This window comes from Trachurus trachurus, assembly GCF_905171665.1.
Source record: "Trachurus trachurus genome assembly, chromosome: 22".
NCBI lineage: Eukaryota > Metazoa > Chordata > Actinopteri > Carangiformes > Carangidae > Trachurus > Trachurus trachurus.
Genome location: NC_139907.1, coordinates 11,605,755 through 11,624,486, shown reverse-complemented (window position 1 = coordinate 11,624,486; position 18,732 = coordinate 11,605,755). Strand labels below are relative to the sequence as shown.

The 18,732-nt window shown below is 41.4% G+C and overlaps 1 protein-coding gene across 1 annotated transcript; it reads left to right on the top strand.

Moving 5' to 3' along the window:
- Positions 1–3,493: 3,493 nt before the first annotated feature.
- keap1a (kelch-like ECH-associated protein 1a) lies at positions 3,494–18,436 on the top strand. The gene is made up of 12 exons (XM_083998227.1): positions 3,494–3,789; positions 9,106–10,007; positions 10,690–10,889; positions 11,038–11,194; positions 12,082–12,174; positions 12,418–12,564; positions 12,690–12,796; positions 13,525–13,654; positions 13,803–13,999; positions 15,771–15,976; positions 16,633–16,809; positions 17,568–18,436. Exons 2-12 carry the CDS (start codon positions 9,795–9,797, stop codon positions 17,744–17,746), a joined length of 1,806 nt encoding a protein of 601 aa, XP_083854353.1. The 5' UTR covers positions 3,494–3,789; positions 9,106–9,794; the 3' UTR covers positions 17,747–18,436.
- The last annotated feature ends 296 nt before the right edge of the window (positions 18,437–18,732 follow it).

Sequence of the window (18,732 nt, the reverse complement as noted above, 5' to 3'; positions counted from 1 at the left end):
TGGCCCATGCTGCATATCATCCTCTCTCTCTCTCTCTCTCTCTCTCTCTCTTACTCAGAAATAAAAATAATTTTGAAAAAAAAAAAAGTTGAACCAACACTTGTTAAACACTTTTAACTTCAAAAGTCACAGTTGGCTGTTGAACAACATGTGCATCCCAGCCGTGTTCGTCACTGTTTAGTGTCCCCCTGGAAACACCATCAATTGTGATGTGAACATTTGCAGCACATGAGTTGTCAATTTAATGAAGATGTTTTCTGAACTTGTTTGGATTTTGACTGGTGTATGTGTTTCATTAAGTTGCAATGTGTTGATTTTCTCAGGGCCACTGTACTTCCCCCACTGCTGTCAGCTGCTCTTTGCAATGTCTGATTATCACAAAGCAATCTCTGATGTCTTGCCTCTGTACAATGATGTGAGCCCTTTAAGAAAAAAAAGACTATAGGGCTGTGTTATGTTTATTTACAAGATCATGAAGTGCAGATATCTAGAGAAAACATCCGTCATCTCTGATTACATTCCCGTACACGTGCTTTTAACACACCTCTCATTTTCTTGTTAATCACAATGAATCATCAGGTATATGAGTCACATTCAACGGCAATGGCAACAACAAAAGCGCCTTGCAGTAAATGAGAGCGGTGTTTATTACACATAATTAAGGATCAGGTCAGACATTTCAGGCATTTATACCTTAATTGCACCAGGAGAAGTTCACATGAATTCTCTCTGTAAGAATATGTAAAGATCAAATAACCAAGATATGGAAATCAGAATTCATAGCCCTTCCTTCCATTGTCTGTACCGCTCGTATGTGCAGGGTTGTGAGGGGGGATGGGGGGTTGGAGCCAATCCCAGCTGATATAGGGCGAAGAACATCCTGTACAGGTCAGCAGTCTATCACATGGCTGACATATATATAGACACACACTCAGATTCACACCTGAGGGCAATTGTGCATGTCTTTAGACTGTGGGAGGAAGCCGGAGAGCACCCACGCAGACACAGGGAGAATACGAGAGGCCCGAGGCGTGGAAATCAAACCTCTTGCTGAGAGGCAACAGAGCTAACCACAGTATTACATGCAGCCCAAATTCGCAACATATAAGTCCAAAAAAAAGGTCAATGTAAAGAGACAAATGTATAAAAAAGTCCCATTTATTGATTAATTGTATTGCATAATTATGCTGTAAAATATTATCTTAATTCATTATCTCATTCTCACTGAGATGACAACCAAAATCTCACATCATTATGGATTTGTTGTTGCATCTTACATAAGAGACAGAACTCATATTTTGGTGAAGCAGCTGATTAACCGGCCCTGGCACTGCAGTCGTTTTTTGCTTCCACGTTTTTAATGTTGTTGGGTGTGGCATGAGACGTGTGTGATATGTAGACTTCCTGACACTTTATACCTGATCCTGACTGAAAATATGCTGCAGTGCAAAAAAAAAAACACACACACCCATTTAAAACATCGAGAGGGCTGAGAATGAGATGATTGCTGCAGTATTAAGACAGTGTCGAGGTGAGACAGGATAAAGTCGAACATTAACCTTCAAACTCTATGTGTATTTTTCCACTAGATAAAATGTTTCAGAGTGTCTGTGGGCATGAAAAGAACACAGTGTGGTTATAATCAACGTGTCTCCCTTTATCACAGATGATCAAGAGATCAAGGGAAGCAGTTTATTGAGTCTACACTGGGAAAATCCTTTTTTTTTTTTTAACTCATCTACTCTGTATTCTCCATATATTCAGAGCATGCACTGTGTTTGTTTTCTCACTAAAGCACATTCATTGTGGTGAATTGTGCCAAGGGTGTGGTCTGTCATCTATCTTCCCATTTGGCATGACAGGATGTCAAGGTACACACCTGAGGTCCTGTGGTGTTTGACGTGGTCAGGATGAGCACAGACACATCAAAGATCCTTAACATACCTGGAAAAATGTATCAGGTGAAGGTGGGAGATAGTCTTTACTCTGAGCAAAGGAGTTTAGGGACAAAAGGATCTTACAAAGGAGCACAATGGAAATAAGCCTTTAAGCTTTTTTTCCTCAGCATAATCTTATTAAATTCCTTATTAAGCTTAAGGCTCATAAAGGAAGGCTTAATGGTTTTCATTCCACTGGCGATAGTGAAAGTAGAAGTTTATGATCCTGGATTTAGTCATCTGACAAAATTATCTTACCTTAACTTTCACATATTGGCTCCTTTCTGGAGCTTTCAATTACACTTTATGGTCTTCATTAGCTAATGGGGTCAGGATTTTATTGAATTTTTATGTCGTTTTTAGATCATGAATGAGCTCACATTTCAAAATACAAACTGCTCAGGTAGATGCCAAGTGAACAAACTCGAGCTGCAGAGGAAGACCATGGTGGTAAAAGTCCTGGGAAAAACAAGTGTGGGCCTTGAGTGATTGTTACTAACCTGTCAACATTTATGTACTCAGTTAAAACTGCAGTGGACATACAGTATTTCACACTACATATTAGTATAGACATGTATTAAAGACATGAAATAAGTACTCAAAAGTACTCAGAGTTACATTGTTCTTTTACTTCTCCTTTTTGGAAAACAGTCATCAAAAGTATTGGGCAGTGGTTTCATCAGTCCACCCAGCTGTGCCCTCATTAGGAAACATGTCTCTCTTAAAGTTTTATCCAATTGATGTGGATTTGCAGTTTTGGGTTTTATTGGTACTTCTCTACCATTGGAAGAGTCAGACAAAGCCCAATTCTGCTGATCACAAAGACTAATAAACACTAATACCAGACATACAGTATGATGCTGGATCACCCTCTCTCTTTCTTTCTCTCTCTTTCTTTTTTTTCTTAGTTTTAAATGAAACATAGTTGGGGATAAATGTTCTTTTTATAGTGAAAATGTGCCCTTCCATTTGTGCTGTTTTTGTATTGCATCTTATTTGGGTTTATTTATGTCCCACCAGCATGTTATTATGGACATCATGCCCTTATTGCTGGTGTTTGTAATTCAGCTCTGTGAGCCTCCTCTTGGTCATTACTGGATGGATTATGATATTTATTTATTTATTTATGGTCAGAAAGTGTGCACCTGCCACTGACAGTTTGTACATATAAGCAATGCAAAGATAAAATGTTCTATTTATTGTACTGATTCCACTGCAACTTTTCTTTTTGCTTGTATCTGAATCTGCTCTTTAGAGTTTGGTTCCTTTGTTTGTTCAGCCTTTCGTCTAATGGATTTTAGTTTCAGTGTTTACAGCTTTTTGATTCCTGCATATGGATCATATATCTCAGCTCTCTGTTGTTGCAGCATGTCCCAGCTCTACAGTCTCTGACCCTGATCACTTTCAGTTTGAGGAATGCTGCTCCTGACTCGCTGCCATGCAGGTCTCTGAACATGCGTACAACAGCCCGCACATTGTTTGTAGTGTGCCGGAGAAGTTGCAGAGTCATGTTGGTGCAGAAATTCCTCCCCTTCCACCACCTCCACCCTCCGCCCCCTCCACCTCCACCTCCGCGGCCTTTGAACGTCTGCCAGTGGCGGCGCAGCTCGGCAGCGACGCTCACGTCTCCGGACGTTTCTTTCTCCGTGTAGCGCGGCGGAGGACGACGACGCAGCAGCAGCAGCAGCAGCAGCTGGTTTCCTGACAGGACCCGGAGCCTCAGCCAGAGACCGATCGACTGACCGGGGAAAGACCTCCTGTGGCCGGACAACTCCTGCTGGAAACTCTCACAAGTGATTAATGGTGCTGTGATACGGAGTTTCCAGCGGCTGCAGCCGAGCTGTGGCTTTAGGTGAGTGAATCTGCAGCGGTTCGACTGTTTGGAGGAGTTTGACGCTCGGAGCGGACGCGCCCTTTCCTAAAATCAGTGTAAACACAGAAACGCTTCTGGCCGTGGTGTGAATGTTTCATCTTCAGAGCAGCAACACTCGTGACTCTACTTATTCTTACAAGCTGCTACACCAACATCGTCCGTGTAGAGTTTGTAACTGTGCTGCTGTCGACCAGTCACTGACTTTGTGTCGGTTTGCTTCCTCTGTAGTGCGCAGACTCCCAAAAGGGAATTGAAACTTAAGCTGAGCTGCTGTGAGCTTCTTTTGACACTTGGAGGCTGTTGTAGCTCATTTGTTGTGATTTTTAACCATCCTCTTAAAAATTGTATTCTAATGATCGATTAGCCAAGTTTTAATGATCTGAAAAACGCCAAATATTCTCTAGTTCCAGCCTTTTTTTTTTTTTTTTTTCCCCCAAATGTTGGTTGTCAACAAAACATGCAATTTAAATAAGTCACCTCGGACTCTGCTGTTATTTTTTTCCCCATATTCTCTGGCATATATTAATAAAACAAAAATACTACATAATCATTTAAAAATAAAGGCATTCATCATCATTGATTGTCCCTATTGATTTATTAATGTTTGGTCTCTAACATTGAAAACACTGACAGCATCCTAGAGCCAAACTAGTGCCTTTCAATCTCTTATATTTAAGAGATATTTAGAGACATTTAAAAAGAAAAAGAAAAAAAACCCCAAAGCAATTATTTTCACTTGATAAATCCTCTGACTAGTTTCCCTTTTTTATTATTCTAAAAGAGATTTACTTTTCCATGCTTTTCTTTTGGCAAGCAAAGGCAGGAAATTCTCAAGGAAGCTGAAGCTCACCTTTCAGGTTTTTTGTTTTAAAAATGACTGAAATGATGTCACCTTTTGATTATCAACACAGCTGCAGATCAGGTTTCTATCAGTCAAATAAAAAATGAAAGTAAGATGACTGAGCAGCTTTTAGATAAGTTCACTGGTTTTATTTGTTTTTTATCTGATAACATGTGACATTTTTTTTATATGAATGCATGTCATAACCATCAGACTGGACATTATCTGTTTTCTTTTAGATGTTCACGTGCACATGCTGTCCTTTTTCCAGACAGATAAGGAAGTGTTTCTTTGTTTAGTGATAAATCAGCATACTGCAGCAATGTACTTACTGTGTATTCAATGCTTTTGATACGGTCAAGTGTGTGGTCAGGAGGCAGCATTGGCCAATTGTTGTTTGTCACCCTGAAGATTTATGTAAGAGTGTGTAATGTGCAGCGCTTGACTGGAGTTTCCAAACATCAAATGTCCTTAGAGGAACCTTTTTAAATTATTCAAAAACTCAAATTTATTGTGTTTGAAATCAGAGAATCATCCAGTTTGTGGTTGAGTTCTGAATCTTAGATAATTGCAGTGCTTCTGTGATGCTCTGTTCGTCTTCTCACGGTGTCATTCGGAGCAAAAGGAAAATCACGTTTCGTTTATCATCAGCAACCTTTGACCCCCCCCCCTTCAGTCAGCTGTCAGGGCAGATGAACGATGACATGGCAGAAGAGCTGGTCACCACTGTTACAAAACCTTTCAAAAGACACATGGTCATTGCCGCTCAGCAGTTTGGGACAGCGTATTTCCAAAGGGTAATTGAGGGTATTCACATTCCTGTCAGACGTCCTGTGACATGTGATGTTACAGTATGTCTGCAGGTCAAAGGTCATTGCACAGGCTGTCGTCTGTAGACTCTGCAGCTGTATCATCAACCATCTGCCAACAGAAACGGTCTGTAAATGGTTAACTCCTCCTCTCTCTGTCTCTCTTCGTGCCAGAATCTGTGACTTATGATGATTCATTTTCCATATTTAAAAGCATAATTGTCTCCCGATGAACACTGGAGCTTCTCTTTAACGTCACTCGACAAGTGAATCACACTCTGACACTTTTTTGTCAATGAAGCACCAGCAATTTGCTCGCTCCTCCCTTCACTAGCAAACAGCCATTTTGAGGAGCAAACACTACAAGCACCTGTAGTGTTACCGGTCAGGACCTTGGTCAAACAGGGATTATGAAACCTCACTGAAATCAATAAACTGGTCCGAGCTTGTGTCACTGTGTTCGCACAGGGTTCCTGCAGGCTTGAGTAATGCTTTATATAGTAGCCAAGCTCTGCACACTGTGTTTACACAGTAATTCACTGTTAACCCCCTTAAAGCCTGATCAGGGGAGTAGGACAGGCTGACATATCCACCCACAATGGCCCTTTATGGAAAACTGAGAAGCTCTCTGTATTAGTGTGTCTCACTTCCTGTCTTTTATTCACTCACTTCTACTGTTTTCTTTTTCTTGCTCCTTTTTCTCCTGCCATCTCTCTCTCTCTCTTTCTTTTTTTCTCTCCGGTTCACTCTCTTCCCTTTCTGTCTCACACATTTGGTCATATGACCAGCGAACAGGCTGAACAGATTTGATTGTGCAACCATGCAAAGCTGCACTCTACCAGACCAGACCAGCAATAACTGTTTTATGCGGTTTAAACAAAAAAAAAGAAAAACAGTATCTGACCAGTTTTGGTTGAGACAGAAAAACAAATGACAGCAAACTGCAGGTGCTGTAAGTGTTGGGCTGTGATTCTCAGAGGGTCACTGTGGTTGTGACTCCGGCTGGTTCAGCATTTGTACCTTTCTTGCTAAAAATGGATCCGCTGCTATTGATTCCAAGGCTCTCTTCTACGCAGAGAGATGCACTGTCACTGACGGGCAGCATAGCAGACGTCTCTTCTTGCTCTCCAGCTTCAGAGATGATTTGTTCTGCTTCAAGCTGTGGCAGCGAGTGACACTCTGGGGAATGCAGAAATTTCACATTGCTCTGGGTTTTCTATGCCATGCAAAGAGACGCACTAAAAAGCATTGCAGCGCCACATATTTGAGCATTTTCAGGGTAATTCTCGAGCACTGCAAATGTAAACCCATTAGAAATACACCGGATCGGTATCTGTGCCGCTGCTGCTGACTTTATTAAGTGGATCGAGTGTTGGCCGAGACATGACCAATCCACATTAAACACAGTTTCTGTGTGTGAGAATCTGTTTCCACTGTTAAATTCAGTCAGTCACACTGAGCTGAGCCCACTCAGTTTCAAGGACCACAGCTATCCCTGGTCACGTGACCTTTCATAGAAATGAATCCAGTGGCTTCAATGCCATGACGTTCACAGATTTTACATTTACGTCTGATCAGTACTTTGTATCAGCATTTACCACAAGGTTAAGTATCAGCAGGGGACACAGGGTCCTCATGTTGAACTAAATATTGTAGTATATCTGTCTGACCTGTGTGGAACAAAGTTAGAGCTCTTTTAAAAGTATCTTTCTCTCTGACATATTGGACACATGGGACAATGTTATTTATAATTTGTCCACTGTGAACTGATGAGTTGGTCACATTTCTGTGCTAAATGAATTTAAGGGATCCTCCCTTATCATAAAAAGATACATTTAATCTTATCTTGACAAGACTGACACACTTCAGTAGTAGTTTCTATATGATTCATGTGAAGGAGATGGATTGTAGCTTAGCTTTGTTTTGATTCATTGTTTTTTTTCCACTGTCTGTAGAAGACAGGTTTTGTACCTACTTGTGATACTTTATTTGTTTGGCTCTATTCTGCAGCCACCCTCTGAATCAAACAATGAACTGGTTTAATCTGGATGACACATCGTTGTGATTTGGGAGGTGTCTGTGTCAGCTCCTCTGTGACATTTCAATCACCTGTAACGCCCTCCTCAGAGGTTCACTGAGGCAGGCATTTATGTTTTTGTTTTGGAAAAACATGTTTCCAGCTGTTGCTACCATTTCCTGAACTCAGGCCAAGCTAACTCGTAGCCTATCAATCCTCTAATTTAACTTTTTGCCTTGGCATTTAAGCAAAGAAGCATATTTCCCCAGATTATGTTTCTTTGAACTATCCCTTTAAAAAGTGACTTGGATGAAAAAATAGCTGATATTGTCTCCTGTGTTTTTTTTGTTTTGTTTTTTTAGCAGAGTCATTAGCTGTCATTTGCCTTCATGCTAACTACCTACTTTAATTTAGGGGCATATTAATTGGCAAAAATCTAATGAGACTCTTAATTAGTCTTCAACAGAGACAGGTGCACCACTAACACCCGTATAATTACATTACACTGACAGAGTGCTTACATCATGTCTGCTACAGGTACCTAAATGCAGTGATAAAGATCTTTTAATGAAATTGTAAACTTACCTTTATATTTAATTTATAATAACCAATACATATAAGTACAATCCTTAAGATTTAATAAGACATGGGGGTTTACAGCAAGTGATGAATATTTGTCACCTCCACCAAGTAGTCTATGTTTTCACTTGTTTTTCTATTGATTTGTTTGTTCTTGAGCAGGATTGTGCAAAAAGTACTTTAGTTTTGTGTCAAAAATGAGTCTGCCGTGACAGTAGGCAGTGAGTATGTATTTGTTAATTCATTTTTTTAACCACATACCCAAAGAATAAGTTGCAACATGGAAGTGAATGTGATTTTTAGGAAGCAGCGGAGTGGCAACTACCCCTCTCTGGCATCTGGTGGGAATTCATTCATACCTTCTGTCGCTTTAAATAGTGTGAATGTGCGTCCTTCATGTTTTTCAGGCGGCTGCATATCTGCTGAATCTCAGTCACTCCTCTTTGACTCACAGGCCGAGTGTGACTATTCACAGTCTACTGCTTGGCTGAAGAATTTAAAGTGGTGAGAAAGAGTGGAAAAAGGAGATTGACTGGGTTCAAATAAACAAACTTTGAGGAGCTGAACCAGCTCTTTGACGCCCCCTGTGACCTTGCAAAAAGGATTTTGGTGAAATTTGCAATGGTTAATCTTGATAACTTGGTCAGAGATCTGCTTGAGATCGTTTTTTCTTTACATGCACAAATGAATATCTGGTTTTCAACTACTAGTAAGTTAAAAATAAACGAGCATACATGATAGACATCATAGAGTCTAAATGTGAGAATGATTTACTTGTAAAATTCCTTGTCCTGAAGTAACCCTATTGGAAATACACTGACAATTTCCTCAGGCCAATGTAGTGGCATAAAACAGTTAACAAGAGTATGTATTCTCTGTTCTAGCTGTAAGGAAGTGAAACTGTGAGTGTGTGACTCAGACTCCCACACATACGAGAAGGAAACACGTGAAGTTTTGATTCCATAGCTTCTTTTCAAACCACTGAAAGTCTCTCGTATTTCTTCAGCTTACTCTTGTTTCTCTCTCTCTCTCTCTCTTCGTCTTTGTAGGATAAGCAGCGCAGCAGCAGACGGGGTCCTTGCCAGGATACATCTGATTGTGCAGCTACACACATTTGCCAACCACTTCTCCTCCTCCTGTGGAAACGAAATTGCAGAGGACTCCCCGAAAAGTCAGAATGGATTACTTTCAAAACCCTGAAACCTGTAAAATCTGGACCAACAGCAATTTAATTATCATGGCTTGACTCATGCTTTGGGAGCTGTCTGTTCCTGACACAAATGCTGTCAGTCATGTTGGAGCCAGGACCTGTGGATGAGGGAGTATTATGTGGTTCACCATCAGTCTGCAAGTTTGTTTACCCTTTGTGCTTAAGCAGAGAAATATACGACCTCAACCTATTTTTACGCAGCAACTGGCTTTTCCTGTGGACTGCTTGCTCTGCCTGCTGGCAGTTTCTGGGATCACCAATGGATATTACACAATTTACAACCTGACTTCCTTGGGGAAAGTCAACTTTCTGAAGAGATTCTTGTGTTTGAATTTGCATAAAAATGGAGAAACTGGAGACATCTGCTTGCTGGAGTCTTCACATTGATCAAATAAAGACCAAAAGAATTTCCTCTGTTGGAAGTCTAACCCCAGTCGGATTAAAAAACTCCACGCTTTAAACTGTTGAAAACTTTGAAACAAAATTGAATAACTCTGGAGTGCTCCCCTTCCTTTCCTTTCTCCCACAATGCATTGTCCAATGAGGAAGAGGCGTCCCACGCGTAGTTCTGATTTCTCAGCTATCGCGGTTCCCTCGATGCACGGCTCCGGGTACCTTGACTACACGGTCGAGACCCACGCATCCAGATCCATGAAGGTCATGGATGAGTTCAGGCGGCAGGAGATGCTGTGTGACCTGGTGCTGCATGTCACGTACAAGGACAAAACTGTGGACTTCAAGGTGAAACATCCTCAGAATTAAACAATCAAAAAGCATTGTGTGCCATTCTGGACGAAGTTGCAGTTACGAAGGACGACCTCATTATGGAGGCTCAAATGTACTGAAAGGTTATTAGACAAGTCAAAAATACAACTGGCTGCATCGGTCAATAATATTATGGTGTTATAGTGATACTTCTGATAATATGATACAACTCTTTGTGTTATTTATAACCTGTGTCAGTCACCATATACCCTGTTATATTAGAATAAGTACCCAAAATCTACATTGTGTTCCCCTCTACTGATGTTTATGTATCTATGTACACCGTACCAGTCCATTGTTTATACAAAGGTTTTACCAATATTCAGTATTTATGTTGTTACATGATGAAAATGTATCTGCAAACACACTCTGAAGTCCAAGACGCGAGACGTGCACTGCAAGAGTGCAAGAGAGAAAGATAAGTTATGAAAACATGAGCGTGGTAAAACTCAGAGTAGCGCTAAGTAGCAGATTATGTTTATGTTGACTTGCCATTGGCTTAACGGCTTTATTTACTTTTGACTTGTCTGATAATCGTTCAATTTGTTTTTGTCAGTTCTGGGCCTCCATAGCGGAGAACTGTTTGGTTTTTCACTCAGTGACACAAACACAGTGAATGCCTTGTTTCTTAATCAGTATATGTATTTTTTCTTCTCAGGTGCACAGGGTGGTGCTGGCCTCCTGCAGCCCTTACTTCAGAGCCATGTTCACCAGCAGCTTCAAAGAGTGTCGCGCCTCCGAGATCACGTTGCGCGATGTTTGCCCCCAGGTGGTGGGAAGGCTCATTGACTTTGCCTACACCTCCCACATCACAGTGGGAGAGAAATGTGTGTTACACGTTCTTTTGGCTGCGATGAGGTAAACATACATAAACAGTAGCACATGGTGTTGGAAAAGCTAATCCCGAGTTAAACAGACACAGATTTAGATGCCTGTATCCCGTCAGTCTGCTAATCTAATATAAGCAGTGATGTTTTCCCCTCCCTTTTCTCCTCTTTTCTTCAAGGTATCAGATTGAAGACGTGGCCAAGGCTTGCTGCGATTTCCTAACTAAGCACCTGGAGTCATCTAATGTGATCGGCATCGCCCGCTTTGCCGAGGAGATTGGCTGCACAGAGCTGCACCAAAGAAGTCGAGAGTACATCAACACACACTTTAATGAGGTGGGATGCAAATTTAAAAAGCACAATGTCACATGTGCATCCGGTTGTTCGTTCCTCTTTTAGATGTGGTGTCTTTTCTGGTCCTGCATGGCATTAAATAATCTCTCATTAAATTACACACATTCATACAGACACATACCTGTGCGGCATTAGGGATGTTGTTTGTGTAGATCAGTGTTGTTTAACTGGCTTCGAGGGTTCATCTCTGAAAAAGCACATGTAGCAACTCCGTCTGCAAAAGTTCTGCTGCTCAAATTTCTTTGTTTATCGTCCGTTCAGCTCGCATCAAGTGATAGCTGCGCCCTCATGGCTCAATCTACTGCAACTCTTTGACCCTTTAAGAAAAAGTGTTTGTTTATACAAGAGTGAAATTACCATAGGTCATTTGCCAGTGACCCCTCATTTCCTCCCCCAGATCATCAATAATTTTGTCGGTGTGTATTTTCGTATCATCCTCTGCCTTCTCTTTGCACTGAAGTAACACAGTCTTGGTTACATCCGGCTCTGTTTTTAGTTCTCCTGAGCTTGCACTCTGCACAGTCTGCTCTCCATCAACTTCAGCTCCTCCACCTTGGCTCTCAGCTCAGTGCTGAGGTCAGACTGTGAAATAGCCTGAACCTAAGGCCCCAAACAGGCCCAGGGTCAGCTCTACTACTTTGTTCTGATAAGTGTGGAACAGTGCAAACTTTAATTATTGTTACAGATTACAGAGAACCTTCACTTACAGTAATTTACATTTCGTCAGTACAATGTCCATCTCCTCCCTTTTCCTGACAATTTTAAAATGAAAGGTCTGTATCTTTTATCACTATAGAACCTATAACTACCTTTTCTCAAGGTAATCACTGTGTCATCTGATCATGCTCTCATGTACTTTTGTGTCCCAGGTGACTAAAGAAGACGAGTTCTTCAGCCTGTCTCACTGCCAACTGCTGGAGCTCATCAGTCAGGACAGTCTGAAGGTGCTCTGTGAGTCTGAGGTGTGTGGCATTGAAAAAGCTCATGATAACTTGACTAACAAGCATCCTAAGTATTTTTGTGTTGGTTGATGGTTTATATTGATTAAAAGGAAGCAAATTTGGGGTTAAAAGTGATGGTTCTACCACAATGACAGAAAAAGGCCACTGAAATGTATACTACTAGTTGTGAATGCAGAATATTAATCCAAGTTCTGACCAGATTGTTTCTAGATGTAAATATCATACTGACTATATCCATGCCAGGTGTATAAAGCCTGTACGGACTGGGTCGGCTGGGACATGGAGGGCAGAGCCCAGTACCTACATGCCCTCCTGAATGCGGTTCACATCTACGCTCTGCCTCCCAAGTTCCTGAAGAACCAGCTGCTGTCCTGTCCCATCCTCAGTAAGGTAAATTACAACCTTATTTTTTTCTCTCATAGAAATGCAGAGATGAGATTTGTAAAACACGAATCACCTCAGTCACAAATGCTTAACATCTTTTCTTTATTTTCTGTCCTTTATTTTATCTCCAGGCCAATTCCTGTAAGGACTTCCTTTCTAAAATCTTCCAGGATATGACACTGAGGAAGCTGCCTCCTGCACCGAACCGCGGCACTCAGCTCATCTATGTGGCTGGCGGGTTAGTTAACTTTTACAGCTTCCATTATGGACATTGTTTTGCTTTTCAGTGCACAAAAGTTGCAAACCTTCTCTTAGACCCTCAAATAGGCTAATTGCTGATATTGATGATCAGAAACTGATGCTTTTATGTCCCCTCACAATACACATGTGTGCACTTGTTTTTTAAATCATGTGAAATGCCAAAAACCAGCTCATGGATCCAGACTAGAGGGTGTCTCAGTCTGCCCCCCGGTGGCTGTTAGTTTGTTATCCACTCTGTCTTCTTGACACAGGTGCCATGCTCTCTTAGTTTATGTATAAATCCTCCTATACACAGTGGCTTTCTACATTTCGACCTATTTTTGTCTAACAAAATGAAAAACATAACTTTACTCTGCTGATACTAGTTCTCCTTTAGTTGCACATGGACATTGCAACATTGCAGCCACAGGTGGTCTTGTCCCAAATCACACATGGGTTTTCAAGCTTAAGAACAAAAGCGCTATTTCATTAACTTTTGCATCTGTAGAAAAAAATCACAGTAAAATGTCATGCATATATCAGCATATCAAGTCACTGGCCTTTTCCCTAACTGTTATTTTTCACAGACTGTACATTTGCTCTACATGTTATCTTATTTAATTCCATGATCATATGCCATATTCCCAGTAAAAAGAAAACTCCTCTTTTACACTGACCATACATCTTATCTACTCCTCATTTCTTTATTTCCTTTTCCCTGCTCAGATACCGGCAGCACTCTCTGGCCTCCATGGAGGCGTATGATCCCAGTAGGAATGTCTGGCTGAAACTGGCCGACATGGGCTCTCCGTGCAGCGGTCTGGGAGCCTGTGCGCTGTTTGGACTGCTCTACACTGTAGGTTGCACCAGTTATGTCATACCACCAATGGATGGCATATAATGTGAAACACTGCAACAAAAAATATACTATATGTGTGGGACACTGGTTGGGTCTTCTGCCTCTGTACCGGCTCTTTTTCTAAACCGTCTTCTCATGAATCCAGGTCGGGGGCAGGAACTTGTCGCTTCAAAACAACACAGAGTCCAGCGCTCTGTGCTGCTATAACCCAATGACCAACCAGTGGAGCCAGAGAGCGTCTCTCAACATCCCCAGGAACAGGGTCGGGGTGGGCGTGGTGGACGGCTGCATCTACGCCGTCGGAGGTTCCCAGGGTTCGACGCACCACAACACAGTGGAGAGGTGAGGCATGTCTGACGAGTTCACTGTGCATGTGAGGGAGAGAAAGAGGGAGGATTTATTTGTTCAACATGGCACTCGAAAAATAATTAGATTTTAATGACATCTTATTTGCTAGAAATTGATGTAATGGGAAGAGATTTCCTTCCTCCTATGCACGCGTTGTGAGATTAAGTGCAGTTACCTCGGAGTAAGTATAGATAATGGCAGGAGAGAGATCAAATGAATAGCTGCCATTCAACCTGAAGAGCAGCCGCGAAGTTCTCAGGTATCCCTCTTAGCCTAATTAGACGACAACATGGGCGGTTTCAAAACATGTCGGGACACACTTCCCAGGAATGTCGATAGGGTTTGGGAATGCTTTACAGCAGGGAGTAGTTCTAATGCTGTTATAGTTTCAATCAATTACTCAAAGAAAAACTTTAAAATCTGAGAGTGACAGAATCTTTTGATACCATTAGCTCTCTTTTCCATATCCAAAGTACCGTGCTTTAAATGTAACCTCAGTACCCGTTCATATTGAACGATATGGAAATTTAAAAGATACTAGTCACTAGAGAATTATTAGAACTCGTCGCAGGCCAATTGGAAGGCTTCTCACGAGAAGCTGCTAAATATAATGAAAGCTGTTGAAACTATTGAAATGAAAATTCAATGCAAAACACATCAAAGCAGATTAGAGCATTCTTGGTAACAGTAGTTGGCAGGAAAAGCCTCTGCTCCTGTCGACGGCTCCCAAACGAAGAAGATTCAACAGGGATTCGAAGGTTCCTGCTAAAGCGAGTAAAGGTCCTTGTCGCGGGTGTGTTCAGCAGTAACGTCAGGGATCAGAGAACAGGGTCATTGGCAGCACAGTGACCCACGAAATGACCTGCATTTGGTGCCTTTCTCAAGGGCAATTCACTAGTGGTGGAGGGCAGGTGGTAAAACATCAGCTGCCGTCCTACCTGCACTTTTCGGACGGAGGAAACCGAGTGCCAAAAACTGAGCCAACAACCTTTTGAATCATTAACCAGCCAGAGAACGTGCTGTCCGAGCTGCCTCGTCCTGATGGATTCAGTGTTGTTGTACTCTGTTATTGTTCGTGGAAGTGCCTTAATATAAATAAACCTGATTTGACTCGGCTTGACTTAAGAGCTCAAGTCCCACATTTTGGAATGAGGCCTGTTTTCTAGCAGAGAAACTCCCATACCTGTTACATATGACATTAGAGCCAGGGGATGGCTAAATTAGCTTAGCAAAAAGCTCTGTCCAAATCTCCCACAAATTAATACAGTTTGTTTTTGTTTGTTTAATCCTTCTGAAAAACCAAAACAGTCTCGGAAAGTAAGCAAATATATTTATGTGGATAAGATTACCAGCTCTACCTCACAGAAAAAGGTTAAAGACAATTATATATGAGATTAATGTGACTTTTAAACCCACTTTTTTCCAAAGCACTGTGGGCAACTTGACGTCTGTTGGGCCACAGAGCCCTGTAGACTCTCATGCTCATGGTGGTGTTACAGCCTCTTTGGCTTCAAATAAAGCTCGTCAATAGTTGCCAAACATGGTTGCCAGCTTAACCTAATCCACTTAAAATTGACTGGCTCGTGTAGATTGAGGAGGTTGCTGCTCGCAGCTGTTGCCCTCTGAAGCATCTGAACCTTTGCAGCACTGACGCTCGTTTTACTTGATTATTTTGACCAACTATTATGTAATATCGTCAGGAACTGACAGCACGTCATTGCTACATTCACTACAGAGTCTGTGCAACCGCTGTTTTCACATGCAGGTGGGATCCAGAGTCCAATCGCTGGTCCTTTGTTTGCCCCATGTCGGTGGCTCGTCTAGGGGCCGGCGTGGCGGCCTGTGGGGGGGCTCTGTACGTGGTGGGGGGATATGATGGACAGAACCGTTGGAACACTGCAGAGAAATACCAGCCTGACTCTAACACCTGGCAGCAGCTGGCTCCCATGAGCACTATACGCAGCGGACTGGGTGAGTGTGCGTGTGTGTGTGTGTGTACTTCTGTCTTTATGAGGACAGATCTGATATTTAAATAGGGGATGGAGACATTATCGTGTGTATCGTGGCAAAATCATTTAAAAAAATGTTATTGTATATGTGTTTACCAGTAGTCTCACTTGATATCTTGGCGTGTATGTTCTGGCCTTTTTAAAGGAATAGTGCAACATTTTTGAAAATACCACAATAGACTTTTTTGCACATAAGTAAATGAAAAGATTGATACCCCTCTCTTATCTCTATATCCATTATAAGGCCATAGGCAACAATTAGTTATCTTAACTTAGTTTAGCTTAGCTTATCCTAACATAGAGTCTTTTGCTGTCCAGTTGTTAGGGTTAGCAGTATTTTCAAAACTCACAAAAGCTGCTACTTGTACTGATTATGTGCAGATTAAACAAATGACATATGTTAATGTTTTGTAGAAATGTTTCCTTTAATCAGAGCTAAGATTGCTGTTTCCATATTTTCATTTTCAATGCTAAACTACACCACATGGCTGCATGGTAACTGTACAAATACATAAGTGTGGTGTTGATCTCTTGGTCGAACCCCCAGCCTGAGAGAAAATAATGTTCCTAACAAGGTCCACCTGTTCCTCCCCCTTTCTCCCTCTGCCTGCGTTTCAGGGTTGGTGTGCGTGAACTCGTACCTGTACGCCATCGGAGGCTACGATGGGAGGAGCCAGCTGCCGTCTGTGGAGCGTTACAACATAGCCAGGAACGTTTGGGAGAGCAGGGCGTCCATGCAGTACTGTCGCAGTGCACACGGAGTGACAGTTTACCAGAAACGCATCTTTGCCATCGGTCAGTTATGAAAGACTGAATATCAGTTAAATAAAAGGGACATATGATCACAGATCTCATGTGATCTTTTACCCTAATTTTTCACTTGTGTCTAAAGTCAACTCTGATATGTGCCATCTCTAATGACTACATGAACCATTTCTTGTACTAAGGCCCATTATAGCTTATCTATAGAGTCTGATGCAGTGCTTAGTGAAACGTTATCAGAGCTAATAAAATGTCTGTGATCATTTATATATATATACGTATATTATCTGAGTGTTGACAGTTGTGTTGTATTTTTATTTGTAGTTTTATTTTGTATCACACTTTACAAGAGACTAGTGAGCCAAACTACTGAAAGACTTTAATCATTTTGATTCATTGGTAGACAGTCAGGTCAAGAGGTGACCAGTTTTTACACTCCACTGTACAGTGCAGTGTGGGCTGCACTGTTTTATTTCTAATGTGGCTCAATGACTCAGTGTTGCTTAATTTAATAGAGGAGCGTGTGGTTCAACTGTTAAGAGTAAACAGATCTGTGTAGGCAAATGAAATGTCAGATCATAAAGTAATAACAAACTACATCTCCAAATTAAATTAATGGAAAACCAAAAAGTAAAAACAGCCTTTTAAAAAAATGATTTGAGGAATCCATTTGTGAGCTGAAAAATAAATTGCAAAGTAATTGAATTTAATTATTCATTGACACAACTGTTGAACAGTCCTTAATTGCTTCATCAACAGCTTCATTAAGCACGTGTGTGTTTCCATTGCAGGGGGTTTTAACCAGCACGGCTTCCTGTCCAGCATCGAGTGTTACTGTCCAGAGAGAAATGAATGGACGTGCATAACTGACATGCCCGTTGGACGCAGCGGCATGGGCGTCGCTGTTACCATGGAGCCCTGTCCTGGCAGCCTGCCAGAGCCAGAGGAGGACGAAGAACTAGCCACGTAGGACGAGGACGAAACTGAGTTCAAAGTGGTGCTGCTTTTCGAGAGAGGGTTAAGTGCATTGAATACAAAAAAAACATTCCAATAAAAAAAACTCCTCATATATCCCCACCTTCATGGGACCTGCTTGTGTTGCATCATGGGGTTGTGCTACTGCTGGTACAGTGTGAATTGAGGAGCAGGAACTACACTGTATCTCTACGTCTGCTGGGGAACAAGTGATACAGAAAGAAAGACTGCTGGCATGACAGTCACCCCGTCATAACAAGGTGCTACAGATGTAATCTTAATAGTTCTATTTAATTTAATGTTGTTATTCCTTCGCTGCTTTTAAATCTATTTAGTGTTCAAATTTATAAAGTGGCCTCTCGCTGGCCTTCAGCGTCCTAATTTCTAATTCCTCACTTTGTTTTATTTACACCTCTACCTCTGTCTGTGTCTCTGTCTAAATGAGCACTTTTCTTATTTTTCTTCATTTTTGTGCCAATGAGGATTCACCCCAAAAATTTTTTTTTAAAACAAAACATTTTATTGATTTTTTTTTTTTTATTCACTATTTTATTTTGTGTTTCTGCAAATGAAGTTAATCAAATGTGTGAACGATAAATATCTTATGTCTGGGCCATTTGTTCAGCATTGTAATTCACTTCTTCCTCATAATGCACTGATGTAAGTAAAGACAAATGTGTTTTACTGACCTCTGGTGATCTCAGTTATTAGGAAGCATCCACTCACCGTGCAGCTGTGGTGTTGTGACAGCACGTGTGCTACCACTAGATGGTGGAATAAGTCCAAAAACAGCTGCACACTGCAACAAAATAGGTTTTGTCTGTTTTTGTCTGTTTTTTGTTTTTTTTCTCTGTGTGTGTGTGTCAAAGAACTCCCATGTCAGTGACATCTTCAAAATAACAAAGCAGAAGAGTAAGGGCCTTACATCTGTTTATATCTTGACAAACCATGACACACTCCCAAATTAATCTAAATCTGGAT